Source organism: Dicentrarchus labrax, unplaced genomic scaffold, assembly GCF_905237075.1.
Source record: "Dicentrarchus labrax unplaced genomic scaffold, dlabrax2021, whole genome shotgun sequence".
NCBI classification, from domain to species: Eukaryota; Metazoa; Chordata; class Actinopteri; family Moronidae; genus Dicentrarchus; species Dicentrarchus labrax.
This window is the reverse complement of record NW_026136719.1, coordinates 3,526,875-3,545,595: the sequence shown is the minus strand read 5'-3', so window position 1 is coordinate 3,545,595 and position 18,721 is coordinate 3,526,875. Positions and strand designations below refer to the sequence as shown.

General features: G+C 38.4%; 2 protein-coding genes across 5 annotated transcripts; both read right to left on the bottom strand.

Moving 5' to 3' along the window:
* Window positions 1-1,876: 1,876 nt before the first annotated feature.
* Window positions 1,877-9,255, bottom strand: LOC127351340 (ras association domain-containing protein 7). Of its 4 annotated transcripts, none has more exons than XM_051378807.1 (6): window positions 9,150-9,255; window positions 5,073-5,191; window positions 4,007-4,633; window positions 3,642-3,910; window positions 2,542-2,707; window positions 1,877-2,204 (listed from the first exon to the last, which is right to left on the bottom strand). In XM_051378807.1, the coding sequence occupies exons 2-5, from the start codon at window positions 5,173-5,175 to the stop codon at window positions 2,555-2,557; spliced, it is 1,152 nt and encodes a 383-aa protein (XP_051234767.1). In that variant the 5' UTR covers window positions 5,176-5,191; window positions 9,150-9,255; the 3' UTR covers window positions 1,877-2,204; window positions 2,542-2,554. The 4 variants fall into 4 exon arrangements, with proteins under 4 accessions (XP_051234767.1, XP_051234766.1, XP_051234768.1 ...); XM_051378806.1 differs by having other exon boundaries at window positions 2,559-2,707; XM_051378808.1 differs by lacking the exon at window positions 2,542-2,707.
* Window positions 9,256-15,871: 6,616 nt separating this feature from the next.
* Window positions 15,872-18,083, bottom strand: LOC127351332 (interferon-induced very large GTPase 1-like). The gene has a single exon (XM_051378790.1). The coding sequence runs from the start codon at window positions 18,040-18,042 to the stop codon at window positions 16,285-16,287; it is 1,758 nt and encodes a 585-aa protein (XP_051234750.1). The 5' UTR covers window positions 18,043-18,083; the 3' UTR covers window positions 15,872-16,284.
* Between the last annotated feature and the right edge of the window lie 638 nt (window positions 18,084-18,721).

The following is an 18,721-nucleotide window of genomic DNA, read 5'->3' as shown; positions in this document are numbered from 1 at the left end:
GACCCATGAGAACAGCCCGTACATGTGGCGCTGCACGTTCCCCTGATTGTCTGTGAGCGTGTGAGTGTTTACCACACACGAGTCATCATGAGTTCATCATTTAAGTCATGTTTAATATGTGTAACCTTTGATTACTGCATGGAAAGACTGGATAAGTGTGCGGTAGATAATGAGATGTGAAGAGAGTTGAAAGATGTCCTACGAAGGAAGCAAACATAACTTAATCATCACCAAAGTTTTGAGTCACCCATAAATAAACCCAACTCAGAAATCAGTTGTTGACATAATAATTCTCTTGTTTTGAGTGAACTTTTGTGCAGTTTTTTTTATTAATTAATATAGTATTATTATATTATATATTCTAGTGTATAAAAGTATTAATTATTGGTAATTTAGTTCCAGTTTGATCCACTGAGTCATTTTCTCTAAGTTGACTTTATTAGTTGAAGTTATTTAAGAATTGTTGTATATTGTACGTCAGCTGTAATGTAATAATTACTTTAGTGGAAGAAAACTGAGTAAATTAAATTTAAGTGGTAACATTTTTGTAAATAAGATGCATTAAAAGTCTTACTTTATTCAGATAAAGAAAAGATTTTAATAAGCCTGGAGAAATGCTGCATATGAGTGTAACATACTTACTAGTTTCAGTTCAATTAACTGAATGACATTGTTACCTTTACAATAAATACTAACCCTGCTTAAATTGTTGGGGTTAATACATTTAAATGGTTTAAGGCAATCAGTTTCTACAAACAATTCAAGTTAAATGAACTCATCCGATTTTACAGTGTATGCATTGTACTGTAGCGCAGATTAGACTGGATAACACCACATTAGATTAGATTACAAGCAATTAGATCAGTCTGTAGATTAGAGTACCTTGGCACACACTATGGGAGGCAGACTAGGACACATACTGTACTGTCACTTTTCCTCAGCGATTGTTCAGAGTGGTAACTTTCTGTTTCAGCTTTTAGGGTCAGCTGAGAGTCAGTGGAGCCGACACTGACAGACAGATGCTGCAGGGTCAACAGCACCACTGAGAGTATATTTGGAGGGATTACACCTCACAACCTGAATTATGAGAGGTTGATAATCTCAACCAACACATAGATCCCTTTGTTTCTCAACACACGGCAACACAACTGTAGCTGGATCTAACTGGAGTGTAAACAAGTCAGTGCTACATAAGAGCGGAGGTGGCCTCCTGTGTCCACAGTTCATGCTGGATTCCTCCTGTCTGCACAGTCAACTCCTTCTCCAAGATATTGTCTTAATTGAAACACTAATTTGCAGAATGAGAAACATTTTACATAAACTGTTTTAATGTTATTGTTACTATGGTTCAGGAACAAGACCACGCCTCACTCACACATCCTGTCACCTGTGAATACCTTAATAAGTGTATATTTGTCTCAGTTCTCATGACCCTTTCCCTGACCCCCTGAGCTTTTGGCCGCCGCCATCCTCCCCGTGTTTGTGTCGGTGCTCCAGTGTCCTCCCACCATCAGAGACGTGTGTTAGGGTTAGCGCTTCCATCTAAGGATTTCCTGTTTTTCTTCTTCTATCATAGGAACCACTGGGGGATAACGAAGCCATAAGCTCATTGAGACATTCCCCAACCCTGAGTCTCGACCCCGGGGTCCTAGCTGCTCTAGCTACATCCCGACTCCAATCTGCTCATCCCAGTGGAATCGACCCCCTTTGGTCGCTCTCCTCAACCCCCAAATAAATAACTGCCCTGGCTGGGCTGTTGTTGCTGCTCAGGCTCGTAGTGTGTGCAGTAAATAGTGTCTCATCATGGATTACGCTTTGGCGCCCTCTGACGGAGCAAAGATAAACTGCCTCATGTTTTTAAAAAACACAAATAACATTATTATGGTCTGTAAAAGGTTTATTTGTAATTACAATAAAGACTTTATGTGACAAGTTTAAATGGGAAATATTAACAACATGAACATATAAAAATATTATTTTTTATCAGTAGCATCAATATTTGTTTTATTTTATTTCAAAAATACTCAAATGTACTTTTACAGAGAACCTGGCAGTGATTGGCTTATCACACACACACACACACACACACACACACACACACACACACACACACACACACACACACACACACACACAGTAGGGTCTGGGTCTGGACAGTCCTTAAAGGTTTCAGAGAACAGGTTTTACTTCCAGTCTATGACGTCCTGCAGTAGAAACAGAGAAAATGGCAGTGTTACACATCTGTGCTTTTCGTCTGTGTTTTTCCTCCTTCGTATTTCAGGGGGAAATATTGTACTTCTTATGCCACCCGCAAAAGGGAAAACCTATAAAATGTGTTTGTTGGGTTGCTTCTTTTGCCAGTGTGACTAAACCCGACTCTTCTCCAGTTCTTTTATTTTGATACCTGTGTACATTTACTAAAACCGAGAGAGCACGACTTTCACTTGAAACTTAGTTGGTAACTTCTGTTGGTAACTTCTACTCAAGTAAAAGATAAATAAACAGCTGGTAATAATTATTTTACACAATCTGAAGACGTACGGTGTTTGGGGTCTTACTCCATTATACCAGCGTTGCTGAGGTAAACGTCGGTGAAGGGCAGGGAGTTGGTCTGGTCTGCGTGAGGACTGCCGGTCTGCTGGATAAACTGCTGCAGATTACACTGTCTCAGCTCCTTATTCAGCTCCTCAATCATCTGATATCTGTCCTAGAGGATGCAGCGAATTATTATATTATATAATTATTATATACATATTTTATAATATATACCCTTCAAAGCATAAAGGTAAAACTACTTTCCCGCCATAAATACCAGTGTGTACATGTAAATCCCAATAAAAAAAGGAGAACGTTATTATAAGTTAAAGCATTTTTGTAAAATAATGGTTTTCATTAGGTCAGATTTTAGGGTTTGCTGCAGCCTCCTCAGTTCCCCTACTCCCAGAACCAATGGTTGCAGACTGAAACTCTTTCAAGAGCGAACGAGAAACTACGGTGGGCACGAAACGAGCAAAAAATGTTCTTTATCTAGAGCCAGTGTTTGGTTTGTCTGTTCTGGGCTACTGTAGAAACATGGTGGACTCCATGGAAGGCGACCTGCAGTGTCTGTAGATAAAAACGTCTCATTCTAAAGTAACGAAAACACAAGAAATCTTATTTTCAGGTGATTATACACTCATGAAAACCTTTAAATATTATATTTAATTATATTCTGTAAATAGAGACAACTAAATATTACACTGACTAAGCTGACACAGAAAGTAAAGAAGTGACTTATATTGACATTGTTAATAATATAGTTCTTCATTTAACAGCATACAACAATTTAACACGAGATAACCATCTTCATAAAATTACATTCATGTGCATCAGAAAATATATTTTTAACTATCTTTAGTAGGAAATGAATGAAAATATTAATAATGTATTTTATATATAAATACTACCATACACTGTGTGGTGACTATTTGTGGTTAATGTGCCAAAGCTAATATGTTAGCTCGAGTTTTCTTTATTCAACCAAAGCTCAGCTCCATCAGGACTGTTTGCTGTTGGTCAAAGGAGCACATTTGCGTGTCAAAGTTCACCGAAGTTGAACTCTACACACATTACACATTTAGATGACAGAGGAGGAGTTATACCTGTAGCTTTTCCTCTGCAGCTCGCAGCTCCCTCTGTGTCTCTGTCAGCGCTGCATCCAGTTCTTCTCCCTGCTGCCGGCGGTGGTGGAGCTCCTGCTTCAGGGGCTCCAGGGCCTCGTCCGGCTGCCGAGGGCCCTCCCGAGTGCTGTTCCTGCGGGCTATGAGTTTTAGGTCCTGTTCTAGATGTGCAGACCGGGCTCGGAGATCTTTGATCTGATAGCTGTGATCCTCCACTGATGAGTGTATCTGGTGTAGACGTCTGTGCATTTCTGTTGATGATAGTGTTAACATTTATAGATTTATAGAGAGAGGAAGAAGTCGCTTGCCAAAAAATGTAGAAAACATAAACAGATTTGAACACGTACCTTGTTCTCTGTCCATCTCCTCCTGCAACTGTTCCTCCCAGTTCTCCCGGTGCATCAGCTCTGCCTCGTTCTGCCTTAGCCGCCGCTCCAGCTCCTCCAGTTCTCCTGCGGGGACCAGACTGGGAGCTGGAGCCGATAAAATCTCCCGCTCCCTCACCTCTGTCTCTCTCTCCAGAGCTTGAAGCTGGATCTCCAGGTCCTGTAGCCTCCTCTGTTGCTGCAGAATCTGCCTGAACGCCTCCTCTTTGGCTGAGGAATAGAGGGGGTCTAGGAAAGAGACTGGGGAAGCTCTCGGTTCTGGGGAGGCTCGGGGCGACGGGGACCAGGCCCTGTTTGGTTTAGTCCTCCTGGGAAATGTTGAAGGACCCAGACTGAAGGTGAGAGCCTTCTGTGGCTCCTTGCGTTTGAGGGGCTCTGGTTCTGAGGGTCTGGGCAGGGGAAGATGTCTCTCTCTGGAGGGTGTGTCTGGACCGTCACTGAGGCTGGGACCGGTCCTCCGCAGAACGAACTGGACCTCCGCACCCAGCTGTCCCAGCTGAGCCAGATGCTGGAGAGGACAGTCGTCAGCAACTAGCTGTCTCTCTGTCCCTCGTAGCTTCAAGATGAGAATGTAACGACCCGTCTGACCTGTGGAAAATACAGAGACATGAGGGATAATAATTAATATTAATAGTTATTAAGGATTAAAAACAGCATTCTCTATTACAACCAACAAACCAGTGAATGTGGTGTCAACATTTTGAGGATGTCTTGTAGTCAGTGTATTTTTATTTTAAAAAGAAAATAAGTTAGTTAACTGTGAAATAAAAATTGCTGCAAGAACTCTTTATATTTGTGTAGTGCTGTATCACAAAGTAAAATGCTGATACTGCAATATCAAACTGTAGGACAAAGTAAGAAATGAAGATAAAGATGGAACTTAGAGTCATTTAAAATCAAGGTTTGTTCCATTGGATGCTAAATCTTACAGTAATCAGTCTTCATTCAAAGATTTACAAGAAAAACATCTCAAGCTGTTTGTTTGGGAACGTGAACGAGCCTGTGCTGAATGAAAACTGAGACTTACCAATTGCTTGTGCGAGAGCTATGACGACATCCTGGCAGGAAGTGGTCAGCGACAGGCCGCAGACCACTCTGACCACACCATCCACCCACACCTTCAGCTCCATCGCTCACCTTCAGAAACTGCCGGGAGAGAGCCGAGGTTAGCATAACTTTAAAAATATTAAATATAATCAATAACTGTAATTATAAACCAATAAGCAAACATAAGCTAAAACCATCACAACTAGAGATGGGCAACATGACAACACGTAACCTGAAATCATATAAAATGAGTGATATATTAATGTATCTCTGGTTGAACTGGGAATATTGAATACTAATTTTCTGCAACAATTTGATTAAGTATCAACAGTTCATATTTACTCTGTAGTTGTAACTCTTTGTCTTTACAATGTCAGGAGACATTTTGGGTTCCTCTTGTGTGTCTTTGTTGCTGAATGCTGATTTACGGTGGAGTTCAAGCAGACTTTAACGTGTTAAACAGGTAAGTGATGCTAACTTTACACAGGGTGGTTGCTCAGCTGTTAGCGGCCCTATCAGACAGCAGAGATTAAATTCACACTTTATGTTAGTGGAAATAATCAAATATCAGGTAAAATATCGGTATCTGAGATTTCAGCAAATAAACTAGAGGTGGAAATGTGTGAGATAATTTAGACTGTTATTCTTTCATTGTATTGGGAACTGATTCTGGAAAGATAAGTTGAATTTTAAATCATTTATGTGTGAGCGCCACTTATAAATCCACAAAATCTGGACTAATAAACCCAAAAACTATCTGGATGGATCGATTCCACCAAAGCCTGAAGAGAAAATACTCATTTCTGAAGTAATGTGGGTGAATAGTAAATCTTATGAGAGGAGAGAGGCTGTGGTTTTATTTGAGGGGGTAAATGTAATACCCCAAATAATGTATATATATATAAGCCCAAACATGCTTTCTGTGCATTTTACTGACAATAAATGTACTGAATTTATGATTTTCTATATCTCTGTCCATGTGCACTGGATTATGGTAAATTACTGCAGGTGAAAATGTGTTTTCATTGTTACTTTTTTGCCATATTTTGTTATTCGCATCCTGTACAGGAGAAGATTCAGGTCAACTAACCCTTAAACAACATGTCAGGTGGCCCCTGTGCAGATATTGTCTGAATAACCACATTAAACACGTTGGTAGTAAACATTTGATGTGTAAACCCCCCCCCAAAAAAAACTCTGATTACAATATATTTTTTCTAATCTAAACTTTAATTTGTTGACAGAGAAAAGGAAAAGTAGCATTTTGTTGTGTAGAGCAGTGGTTCCCAACCTGGGGTCCGAGCCCCCACCAAGGGGGGCGCCAGAGGTCGCAGGGGGAGCGCACAACTTTGTCTGCTGAGGTTGTGAGGTTACCAAAATTATTATTTACAAAAATTAAATTTATAAAATCCCAATAACACACCCAACTGGATAATCAAAACTCTGTATAATCCAAATTGAAACATATTTTTGGCCCACATTTAAATTCATTAAGCTATTTATTTCCTATTTAGTGCGTATATGCAGGTAGGGGTTGGGGTTGGGGGGGCCTGACTTGTCTTGGACACAGGCAAGGGGGGCTTCAAGGAAAAAAGGTTGGGAATCACTGGTGTAGAGAATAAAATGCACTAAAGCACTATTGTTTCTCTCGTGGGACTAAAGCTTCCTCACCCACTGTTTCCATAATATAATCCTCCTGTAACCTTCCTCCTGCTGGGTGATGCATGAAAGTTGAGCCTGATAGTGAGGAGTATTTCTCATTGTCTCATGGTTTCAGTCTTCAGGTGGCTGAACCAACACCAAACACACAGTTTGAGGGATTTACATACTGAATTCCACCGGAGAAAGAGTTAGTGTCAGACTTTGTGATTAAAGAAAGAACCAACAACAGCTTGTTTGAAAGCAGCTGACACATCAGTATATGTTTTCATACTGTTGTCTCCTTCCTGTTGATTACATCCAGCAGCAGGAGTGATGATCTGGAGAGACCAGTTCTGACTTCCAACTATGTGAAGTCATTTCTCTTTAGCCTAAAGGCAAAATATACAACAATGTATATATTCATACAGTATAATCCCTCTCAGTCCTCACTGATGACCCATACAGTGTGCGTTGGTGTGTCTGTGTCTGCAGAGACCCTGCAGCCCTCGGCCTGTATTTACTGCTGCCTTCAGGACGTTTCTTGGTGTCAACCTTGGGTCAGTGGGTGTGGAGCCCCCGAGCAATAATGTGGTACGAGGTGTGAGGGAGGGACTCTATAAGAACGCAGTCACCAGGTAGCAGATCGTAAGCATGAATCTAAGAGGAGACTGACGTATCCTACTCATCCTGCCTCTGAGGACAAAGGTGGAAAGTGACAGGATACATTTATTTATGATTTGCACTAGAAAATGTGCCACTGTACATTCAGCATTAGATCCTAAAAATAAGAATAACTGGGGGAAGATGGAGACCATGCACTCTTTGAACAGAAACAGCACACAGTAGATCCACTGTTAAAACTCACTGTGCAGCTCCTGTAAACCAAACTGTAATCATTAACCGAGTATATATGTTTTTTTTTAAGTTCCAGTGAGCAGAAACTAACTGATAATTACTTCAAATAATTCAGTTTCTAACCAAGCATGAACTAAAGTAATCGTATTGCGTATCTCCAGCGTACAGCACATTTAAAATGTAGTTTTTGAAGTTAAATACAACATAAGTAGAATAGTGAAAATGATGATGGATGCTGTGGATGTTTTACAGATTATGTGAAAGCACCCAGAACCGGCCTTTCAATAAGTTCACTACCTACTGAAGTTGATCATCTGGCCCCTCATGTTTGTTGGTCCTGTTCTTAGCTTAGCTTTAGATTTTAACAGTTACTGAGATGTATGCAATGTTAGCATAATTAATGCAACACAAATACACAAGTTTTAGTTTTCCTCTAATAAAGTTAAAGTCTATATTTTCCCAATGATTTATCCTCAATAGTAAAACATCAGAGCCACGATTCACTCAGAAACTGGAAGACTGAAAGTCCAAAACCCACCTGGAGACAATAACTACAATAATTAACCAGTAAAAAGAACTAAACTTCTATTAAATATAATAATTTACATACACACGTACATAACCTCAGCATAGCCTCCTAAGTGAACATCCTGTCTGACTGAACTTCAGAACTTCCTGTATTGGGGCAGTTTGTATTCCTCACAGGTAAACAGGTGTCTGACGGTGGAGTGAGTGAAGCTTTGTGTCTGTGTGGTTGAACCGTGTTTGCAGGAGAAGACACACAGGTTTGCAGAGCGCAGGAATGTGGCAGAACACGCTGACATTCCTGGAGTACTCAGACTCCACCCACACATACCTCCTCTCTCTGTTTACTAACCTCCACTGTTCATGGTCGCTGTCAGTATCACTGCCAGTCTGACTTTCTGTAGAAACTACACTTCCTTCAAAGCTTTACTTCAAAACTCTCACTATAAAAAATGTGTTCTTCATGTGGATAATGAGGAATTTCAGCCTTATAGCTTTGACAGTATTTGTTATGTCACAGTGCTTTTTCCTAATAGATAATTATATTTGAGAAGCTTTTTATTCATGAATGAAAAAACATCTCTCAACTGAAAAATAATTGAAGTGTTAAACTACATAAATTATTAACTTGCTTACCAAAAAGTATAACTTCTAAACAGTCAGAATTATAGGAGAGCTTTTATGTGTTTACTTTCAGTTTATCTGCACCTTCTCCTAGGTTTGTATCTGGCTTGTCTTGAGCTGAGAGTGAAATATTTTTAAGCTAATGAAAGTATTCTGACAGATAAGCAAAGATGCCCTGATGCTATCGTGTACAATTATAATAATGATCATAAACTAAGACAAATTAACTTAAAGATGAAAACCTTTACATGGTAGATTTGAATGAAGACAGTTCAACTGCTGTATTATACATTACGACAAAAATAACAAATGAAAACATTTCCCTCTTGAAGACTAACTCATTCTGATTATTTACGATCCAATAATCACCAGGTTAAAGGTTCAGAGCTCAGAGGAATTTAAACACACTCACCTGTTACTTCAAGTTTCTGTCAGTCTCACTGATAGTTCTTGTTCTTTCTCAATGTTGTGTGTTCAGGCTGGTGGGCGTCTGTGAACCAAACACTCACCTACAGACAGTTCAGCCACAGAGGAGGAGGAGGAGGAAGATGAGGAGGAGGAGGAGGAGGAGGGCAGGAGTGAAGCTGTGGAATGTGGCCTTTCTGGTTGCTCTGCATTAAAGGTGATGTCACACTGAAAGTGGTAGGAGGTAGGAGAACAATTTTTATCTTTCATCTACTTTCACTTCAGAGGGAAATATTCTATCTCTTACTGCTCCACATCTATCTGTAGTGCTGAACTTACTCTGCACATTTAGATTTTACTCTTACTGGGAGGTTTAGATAAAATACTGCAAATGTAATCTCTTTCTTTCTTTCTTACATCTTTCTTTGTTCTTTCCATTCCTTCATGAAAATCCCCAAAACTGGAAATACAAAGTTTTAACCTAAAGATAAAGATAAATTCAGTAAATATTTGTTTAATTTCACAAAGGCAACAAAAGTTTTGAACACCTGACCTTTAATTGACAGCAAAGTGCGGCTCAGCCCCTATTAATGCAAAGGTCTGTGACTTTGAGTGATGAAGTTATAACATTGGTTGCTTGAGTGCTGGAGTTTCCCCATTGGCCGTTGCTCTTTCAAAATGAAGAGGCGCGTTCAACACAAGAGGTGAGATGATGTCACTTTAGGCATGCAAATCCTCGTGGCGGGGACACTGCATAAACATGAACAAAGCTTTACAGTAAGCTGCTGGCACAGCTGAGGACTGAAGATGTCTGATTTCATTAAACAGACCACTTTGTCTGTCCCTCCAAGGTAAGTGAAATGCTTCAATAACTGCTGGTAAGCTACACAACATTAAGAGGAGTAAGTGTAAATAATTATCTTCATTTAGTCCGTAGCTTTACCCGTAGATAGACCGTGACAGTTCATCTGATATCTACTGCGGTGAATTGGATTGCATAAGTAAACACTATCACAGCTGCTGCTGTTGTATGTATGCTTACAGGAAGCAGTTGGGATGAAAACCAGTTGGAATATAACACTGTTAACTGAGTGAGAAAGTGGAGACACTGATGCACAAAACAATCAGTGCTTTAGCTTGTATGAACAACGTGGTGGCATTTTGTTCAAAACCTCTGTGAATTTCAGCGACACCGACCTTGTTTGTACTCTGATTTCAGAGAAAGTACCATAACTGCTAAGTCTGTGTATAATTTTGGATTATTTATTTAAGAGTTTGTTGGGAGCATGACTTGTTACTACTCAGAATTTAGACTTCTCTTGCAACAGCAGCTACAGTCACATGTGTTGGTTATTGAAAAGGCATACAGTCTAATAGAAAGGAACAATGCTTCTGCAGTATCTGTTAATATATTGTATAAATTACAGGGCTTGGAGTGTGAGCCTACAAACCATCAGCTGAAACATCAATATACTGCCATGTGTACTATGTTTAATGTAATGCTTTCCTGATGTGTAATGTCCCTTTTGTTTCTACAGCCATGGTAGAGTATCTGTTGCACCAGAAGGAACTGCAGTGAGATCAGTGGTTAAGTGCACAAGAAAACCCTGAAAAAATGTGAATCAACAAACTTAAAACAACTTGATCATGTTCTCGGTAATCATCACCCCTTCCCTAACAATCTAAGAACTATATCATTAACCTATATCACTATTGATCATCCTAATATGCATGCCTACTATATCATTATATTATATCCTTTCAACACACATGGTCCAATAAAAAAACACATTTAACTTTACTGTATTTCATGATCATACTTTATTTGCTTTTAAATCAACATCTTAAGTTATGAATGGAGAGTATTGTTTGTGCATTTATAACTCAAATGTAGCTCCATGTCATGTGATATGCTACTTCAGGACACAGAGAACAAATATAACTGGGAGCACTATGGAAAATTGTATATGAGCATTTATTATCCAGCAGTTCACATTATGGACACTACCACCCATACACAGTGCAGCCATATACTGAACATTGTCTTCTTACTGTAGTAAAAGATCTGAGTACTTCTTCTTCGTCTGTCTCTCTAAACAGTGATGTCACTGTGACACTGAAAGCAGGCCCCTCCCACTGTGAGAGGGAGTGTGAGAGTAAAAGATAAAACCTGGTGGCGGCTCTCTTCCGCCGCCCTGTTCCTTCTCCAAATATCCAGCATTCCACTCTGCAAGTTTTCGTGTACACGTTTGTGTGTGTGAGTTGAGTTTTTGCTGAGGATTAACAACTCTGCTCAGCTGGTTTTCCTCAGCCCCGTTTAATTACAGCAGCAAACAGACGAGCAGACACAAACACACAGATGTCACTGTGTTAGGATACTGTTGCACTGGATGGTGGCCGCACCTCAGCTGCAAAATGTGAATGAAATAAGTTAACTGCAAAGTTCTCACCTCTCATTACTGGAACTTCACACTCATAAAAATCACAGGATGTAGAGGTTAAGTGTAAAAATCTTATATAAAATAAATAAAAACAACAACAAAAAAAAAAACAAAAAATTTTTTTTTATAAAAAAAAAAATAAAAAATATTTTAAAAAAAAAAATAAAAAAGTGTCCCTAAAAAAAAAAAAAAAAAAAAAAATAAAATAAGTGGGTTGGGGGAGAAAAAAACACGCGGCCCCGTTTTTAAAAACCCACCCCCCCCCCCTTTTTTTTTCCCCCCCCCCCCCCCCCCCCCCCCCCTTTTTTTCCCCCCCCCCCCTATTAAAAAAAAAAAAAAAAAAAAAAAAAAAAAAAAAAAAAAAAAAAAAAAAAATTTTTTTTTTTTTTTTAAAAAAAAAAAAAAAAAAAAAAAAAAAAAAAAAAAAAAAAAAAAAAAAAAAAAAAAAAAAAAAAAAAAAAAAAAAAAAAAAAAAAAATGTTATTTCCCCAGGTGTGAATAGTGCTGTGTCCATCTGGTCATCAAAGCCACTCAAGTCTAAACTGAGAACAATATTATTTAGAAGCCAGCCTCTGTAACTGTTTTTGTTGAAAAGATTGGAGTAATGTGTTGATGTCTAATGCGTTGTGGTGTAATTGTTGTGTTTTAGTCTTTGTCTGGAGAGAATTGTGTGCTTCAGGCCTGAATATTCAATGTGGACTTGGAGTGCCCCCTTGTGGCTGGTTTACAAAGTGGTAAGTGAATGGTGTGTTGGAAAGAAAGATTGTATTTGCTTTAAACAAGTGAGCTTATCTGCCAATGATTGGACGTGGGGTGTGATGGGACTGCAGCACCCCCTGCTGGATCATATGAGTAGTGGAGTTTCAAAAAATACCCCTCTCAATTCTTAACATTTTAATAACCCTGGCCTCCCAGAGGAAACAAATAATGGACAGAGAAAGATCTGGAGCATCCAATACGCTGGAGGAGGTTTAGCTTCCCCAAAATCCTTTCCCTCAAACATAAAAAATATACAAGTCTATAAAGTCCATTTTCCTGCTCGTAAATGTAAACTACACACTCTCGTCCTCTGTCCCTTTTGTCCACTTGTGGTAATAAATTGCAGCCACTAAATTATGCGTTCAAATTGTTGCAATCTGTGCAAACTGATATACTGTCACATCCAAAGAAAAACATGCCTGTGCTCCTACAAGAGAGGATGTCCAGGGTCCAAACTTAACCTTTTGGCTTATCTGCCAATTGAAAGTAAAACTAGTGAAGTTTATCAGCCAAAAATATGTTTTACCAGTCATCATACATTATTTGACTAAAAATAATTACAATTTTTATATGGACTTCAGTGACTTTTGTCTTCATGTTATATTTTTGGTGGCAGTACACATATAATGTGCAATGTAAAAATGGCCCCAAGCTGAGATTCAAGATCCAAATTATTTACTGTTATTTACAAGTGGTCAGTGACCCCAATTTAAACCTAAACCCCAAATTTACCTGGGGTTGGCAGGCGTTAATTTTGGACCCTGCGACAGTTTAGTGTTTAATTTGTAAGTAGTGAGAAAGTGTCATTGAGATAAATTTACACTGGAGAGTGGCAGTCATGGTTATTGAATAAAGCACCCCCATCTTCCACATCATCTTCCAACACGTATGGAGTTATTACTGTGATTCTGAAAAGTTTCAGGGGAATTTCAATCACATCAACATGTCTTTTCCAAAAAGAGTTAGTATGGATAATCTACAGGGAAAAAATTGTGTATATTTGGGTAGTAGAAGGTTTTTTTTTTTAGTAGTCAGTAATTTTCAAATCTTTAATTTAAACTGAAATTCCATTTACCTCCATTTACCATTTATTGTATTTCTGTGGCAGCAGAAAACCAAAACTGGGAAATGATAATAAAACCAAAATTAGAGAGATTCCTAAATATATAATTCTGTGAATGAGTTATAATTGTATACAATGCAAACTAACTGTGTTTTGTAATAACACATATCCCATAATGCAATTCCCAGTGGTAATGAAGGAACTACTGACAGCTGGAAACAGCAGTTGTTGAGAGTAGTGCAATGCCTGTGGCTACAGCAGAAAAACAAAAAACTGAAGGAATATTATTGTAGATAAAACTTTATAGCAAATATTTGTAAACTTATCAAATTTAAAATTAACAGAAGTGACTTTAAGCAATTTTTATATTTATTTCAAAAGTTTTTTTGACATGATCTTTACACATATATCATCATTATCACTGCATTATACACATAACTTTACTGTTTGTCAACATGAAAAAAAAGAAAAAAGAAACATTTGTAGTCAACAAAAATGAGTCAGAAAATGTTAAAATATAGGACATATATTCCAGCTTTTTCAGCACAGTAGCTTGTAACTCATCAGCTGTCTGAAAAAAAAAAATACTCAACATAATCACTGTTCAGATAAAAGGATGCCACAGTATCACCTGCTGTTGGCTTGTTTAGATCACATTTAAACATCAGCAACAAAGTCAGTTACATCAACATCATACATCAACATATTCATTTCCTTATTCACTTACTTTTATCAAATACACATCAAAAGAAACAAATGTTTTGTATGTAACTATATGAAATAAAATACCAAAAATATTGAAGAACATTGATGACATAGTTAAACACCTGTTTCACATGGCCGTTGTACTTCAACAGCATCATTATCTCTAGTTATTATGGACAGAGCTGTGTATGAACTCTGAAATCCTCAAAAAAAGATTAATAAAAAAACAATTAGAATGTGTTTTAAGTCAGAGATCTGTTCTTCTCTTTAACTTCTCAATCATTAACAACATTGATTCTGTGTTCTTCTGTGTTTATCCATGAACAATAACTGGCATCTACACGTATACATTTCAGCTAATGCTGATCTATTTACTCTGCAAGTAAACATCAGTGAGACTTTACAAGAAATGCTGAGAAATAAAACTTTTTAAATGAAAACAGTGACACATAATACAAACCATAATCTCATCACATGGTATGTGTACAAAGAATGCACACTAGTTAATGTGTTTAATACAAAATATTAATTAAAATGGATGAAATGAGAAAAAAATGTAAAAAACTTCTTTGTTGCTTTTTTTTTACACAGATGATAATATGTTGAACATATTATCATCTGTGTAAAAAAAGCAAGTCAGTATCAAAAGTCATTGATCAGTGTTTGTTAATTACTACACATGATCCTTTTTTTTCTTCATGAAATATGGTTTTGCAAGAAATTAATGAACCATGCTGACATAAAACATATTTTTCCCATATGTAGGCATAAATCAATATGAACAAAGAACAAATAACAACAAATAAAACAAAAATGTCATCTTTTTTCATGCTGTTTTTGAAGTACATTATCATTTTCAGCATCATAATTGTGCACACTAGTCATTATACCTGTAGCATATAGCAACTTCAAAAAACAATTCTAATCATCACAAACAAAAAGGTCTGTTTTTAAAAATTAACTTTCTAGTACGTCATCAGTTTCTTTATCATTGTCAACATTATTGTCGTGCACAGCCGTCATTATCCATAAACTTCACATTTAAAATTGTGTTCAGATGCTTTCTTGAGGGATTCTACATTGTTCACTTTATGTTGAAGGCATCTATTAATCCTTTCAGTGCTTGTTCCTTTGTGATGCTCCTCCAGGCCTTTGGAACATCAGCTGGCTTGGCTTTGTATTTGAGCAAATCTGTCATTGTATTGTACCAGGACATACTTCCAGTAGTCAGATGCCTCTATGGTGGGGTCAGGAGGAATGTGCCAGTCTGGATAGTACGTGCTGTACTCCTTGTAAAGATGCCACTCCCCTTTAGTGTCTGTGTTTCTGAATTTAAATGTACTGTGTACATCTGTTGTACACAGTGTTTCAACAAAGTTATCAGTGTCTATATTCCTACATCTACCAAGACCTTGTGGACGATGAATGGCTGCATGATGTTTCTTGTGTTCTTTGCCTCCAGCCTCACAAGGAACTTTACAAAATGGACATTGTTGTTGTTACGGCCCTGGCCGTATTATTAGTATTATGTCATGGTATTGGGTTCGTCTGTGGTGTGTATTGGGGTTTTTGTCCCTGTTCCTCTGCAGGAGTGTGCAGCCTGTCGATTGTCAGATCTTTGACGGCAACCCGTAGGTCAGCGCTGACTGGTCCATGCCGTGGGCTCGGCTGGTGGAGTGTCGCCTGCTGGTTGGTTCTCCCAGGGAGCCGCAACATCCGCCGGGGATTCAAACGCCGCACCACACCGAAGCTCTCCGACAGAACCTTCAGCAGCAGCATCCTTCTGTCCTCGGTTGTAGAGTGTGTGTTTTTGCGATAGCGTGAATTGTTAGGATCTTAGTAGATAGTGTTTTTGTATGATTGTGTTTAGTGAGTATCGTAAGGGTGAGCTGCCATTTTCTTTGTACTACTTTTCTCCTGTTTTTCATTAGGATAGGGAGTTAGGTTTAGTAACTGTATTTTATTTATATTGCATAGGGATTAGTAAGGATTTTTGTTTAAGGAAGTTAGCCCTGTTTTGTTTGTTGTTTTGGCCTTGGTTTACCCTGAAGTTTGTTGTTTAGTCTTTGTTGCACTTTGTTTCACCTGTTTGTAAATAAATCACATCACTTGATTGTTAACACTGTGTTAGTTGTTCGTTTGGGAATCGGGGTAGGATTCTTGGTTCATTTTCATCACACATTTATGTGGCGCTCCTTCCCCCCTAGACAGGGGCGTAACAGTTGTCCACAGCCAAAGACCCTCTTGAAAAGCACATCCTGTGGTTTGATAGGAAGTATATTCAGTGTCTCAGTGATTTCTTCAGAGTTTGAGAATTCCTCATGAAGTTGTTTTTTTAAGTCTTCTATTGAGATCTTGAGGCTGTTGATAAACGGATGGAGAGTGCTTTGGATTTGAAACAGGGTGGTTTTTTCAGCCTCCACTGAAATCGAGATGTCTTTGATCAAATATTTGCGCATGTTGTTGATGAGCTCTGTGATACTTTCCTTGTTATCTGACAGCAGAACACCATCCTCTCCTTTTGAGGCCCGTTCTATTGCTTCTGTTATTTTGTGAACGATGACCTGCAGATTCTTATTCTTCAGTTTGCACAAAGTGTTGTCCATTTGTTGCAGGATGTGCTGAAATATCCAATCCTTAACATATATTTCATACTTACAAATGTACTTGACAAAACTTTTAAAGTTTTGCTTTTGCATCAACTCTTTTTGAATGTTGTACTGGAAAAAGGAGCGAGAACTGTACTCTGCTGAATGGCAACTGGTCAAAATTTCATCCACAATGTCTATTCCCAGAGATCTACTGATGTACTCTTCAACAGCAGGTTTGATACAGAATGTGACGAAATCAGTTGCTTTGCGTTGGCAATCATCTGTCTGTTTGTATAAATCGATAAAATCTGACAAGTACTGAGACTTGTACTTCTCCAGTTGAATTTGAGGATCATTGTCTGACAAGAATTTTTGGTGCATTTTTAGGAATTCCCTTGAGGCAATGCCACAAATGTGAAGTTTCAGATCAATCTCAAACTGTGTATTTGTTTTGTAGCGCATGTAGCTCTGTTTAAGGCATTCATCTACTTTTTCTAGAAGATCCCTTGTGAAGGATTCATGATAATCACCATTTGTCTTTGCTTTATCAAGAACTAACTGTGTGCAAATCTCAATGACACTGTCTGCAAAGTTCTGTAAGTCTCTGCTCCACATATGTTGAACCCTCTTCCTAAAGGAGTCTATATGATCACTTCTGGTCTTGAACTGATCCTTCCCAATTTCCTTCAGCTCATCAAGATTTAGCAAATTCTCATTTACATTCCGATTTGAGAATTTTTTTCTCAGTTGGTTGAGAATGCATGCAGGTATATCTCGTTCTTTCAGGCGAGGTACATTTTCAGTTGCTTTAGCCCACATTTTTTCAAACTCTTGTTTCAGCTGTTCATCTGACAGTGTGGAGTCTTTGCAGTCAGTCAGGAGCTTTATCACCCGCTCTTCTATCTCGCCTCTGCATTTCCTCTGTATCTCCTGAGCTTTTTTTGAACCTAATTTTAGCTCAAGGAAACAGTCCAATTTAGTGCAGGCAGAATGTTTGATTTCATTTGCAAGACTGTTGATACTGTTGAGAAAGTCAGTTTTGTATTTTTCTATCAAATTTACATGTCTGTCTTTTCTTTTGTAGTAGTCCTGAAGTTTCTGCTTCATTATTTCTTGTTGGTCTGTTATTTTGTCTGACACCTCTGATTTTTTTGATGCAACCAATCTGTTCCAAGTTTCTCCCTGAGATTCATTGTCAGCATTTAAGATTTCTAACTCTGCTTTTGTCTGCCAGGTGAGAATCTCTTTTGAACTCCCATTCCCATTGACTAAACTCTTTGCAAAGGTTGTCGTACGCATGGGCCACAAGAGTGTTTCTGAAACTAAAAATGAAGTTCTCATATTTTACTGCTTTCCAGAGACTTCTCATCCATTCTAGAAACTCTGGGATCTGTGAAACATTATTCCTTCTGTCTCTTTTCACCGTTTCCAAAAGATTTTTCTTGAAATCTGCTACAGCTTCACTGTAACCTGTGTTCACTGGTGCCATTGGTGGGGTCCCATGCCTTTATAGAAGGCTGCTTTTCCATTTCAGCTGCAATTTGTGTCATTTCATTGAGTTGGTCCAAGAGATGTTTTCTTTCTGTCATGCTCTTTGCATGAGCAGAAACTCCAGCAACATTCTGGTGAACAAAGTGACAAACTGTTTTTTTGCCAATTTGCTTCATTCTCAGGAATGCATGAGCTGCAATTTGTAGGACATCTTTCATTTCTGTTGAGTTCTCCATTGCAATGTTGATAATGGTAACATCACTTAAGCCAATGACAAAGGTTGCTAGCTGGTTGTCGTGCTCATAACTGTCCTCTAGTTGTGCCAGATCAGGAGATTTTAGACCCTCAGTGTCAATGAGAAGAATAAATTCAAAATTCAAGTCACTTTTCGTATCCTCTCCAACTTTGAGGAAGAGCATGAAAGCTCCTCTTGTGCATCTGCCGCTGCTGACTGGAAACTGCACACCAAACATGGTGTTGAGGAGTGTTGACTTCCCGGTACTTTGAACACCCAACACAGTCAGTACTA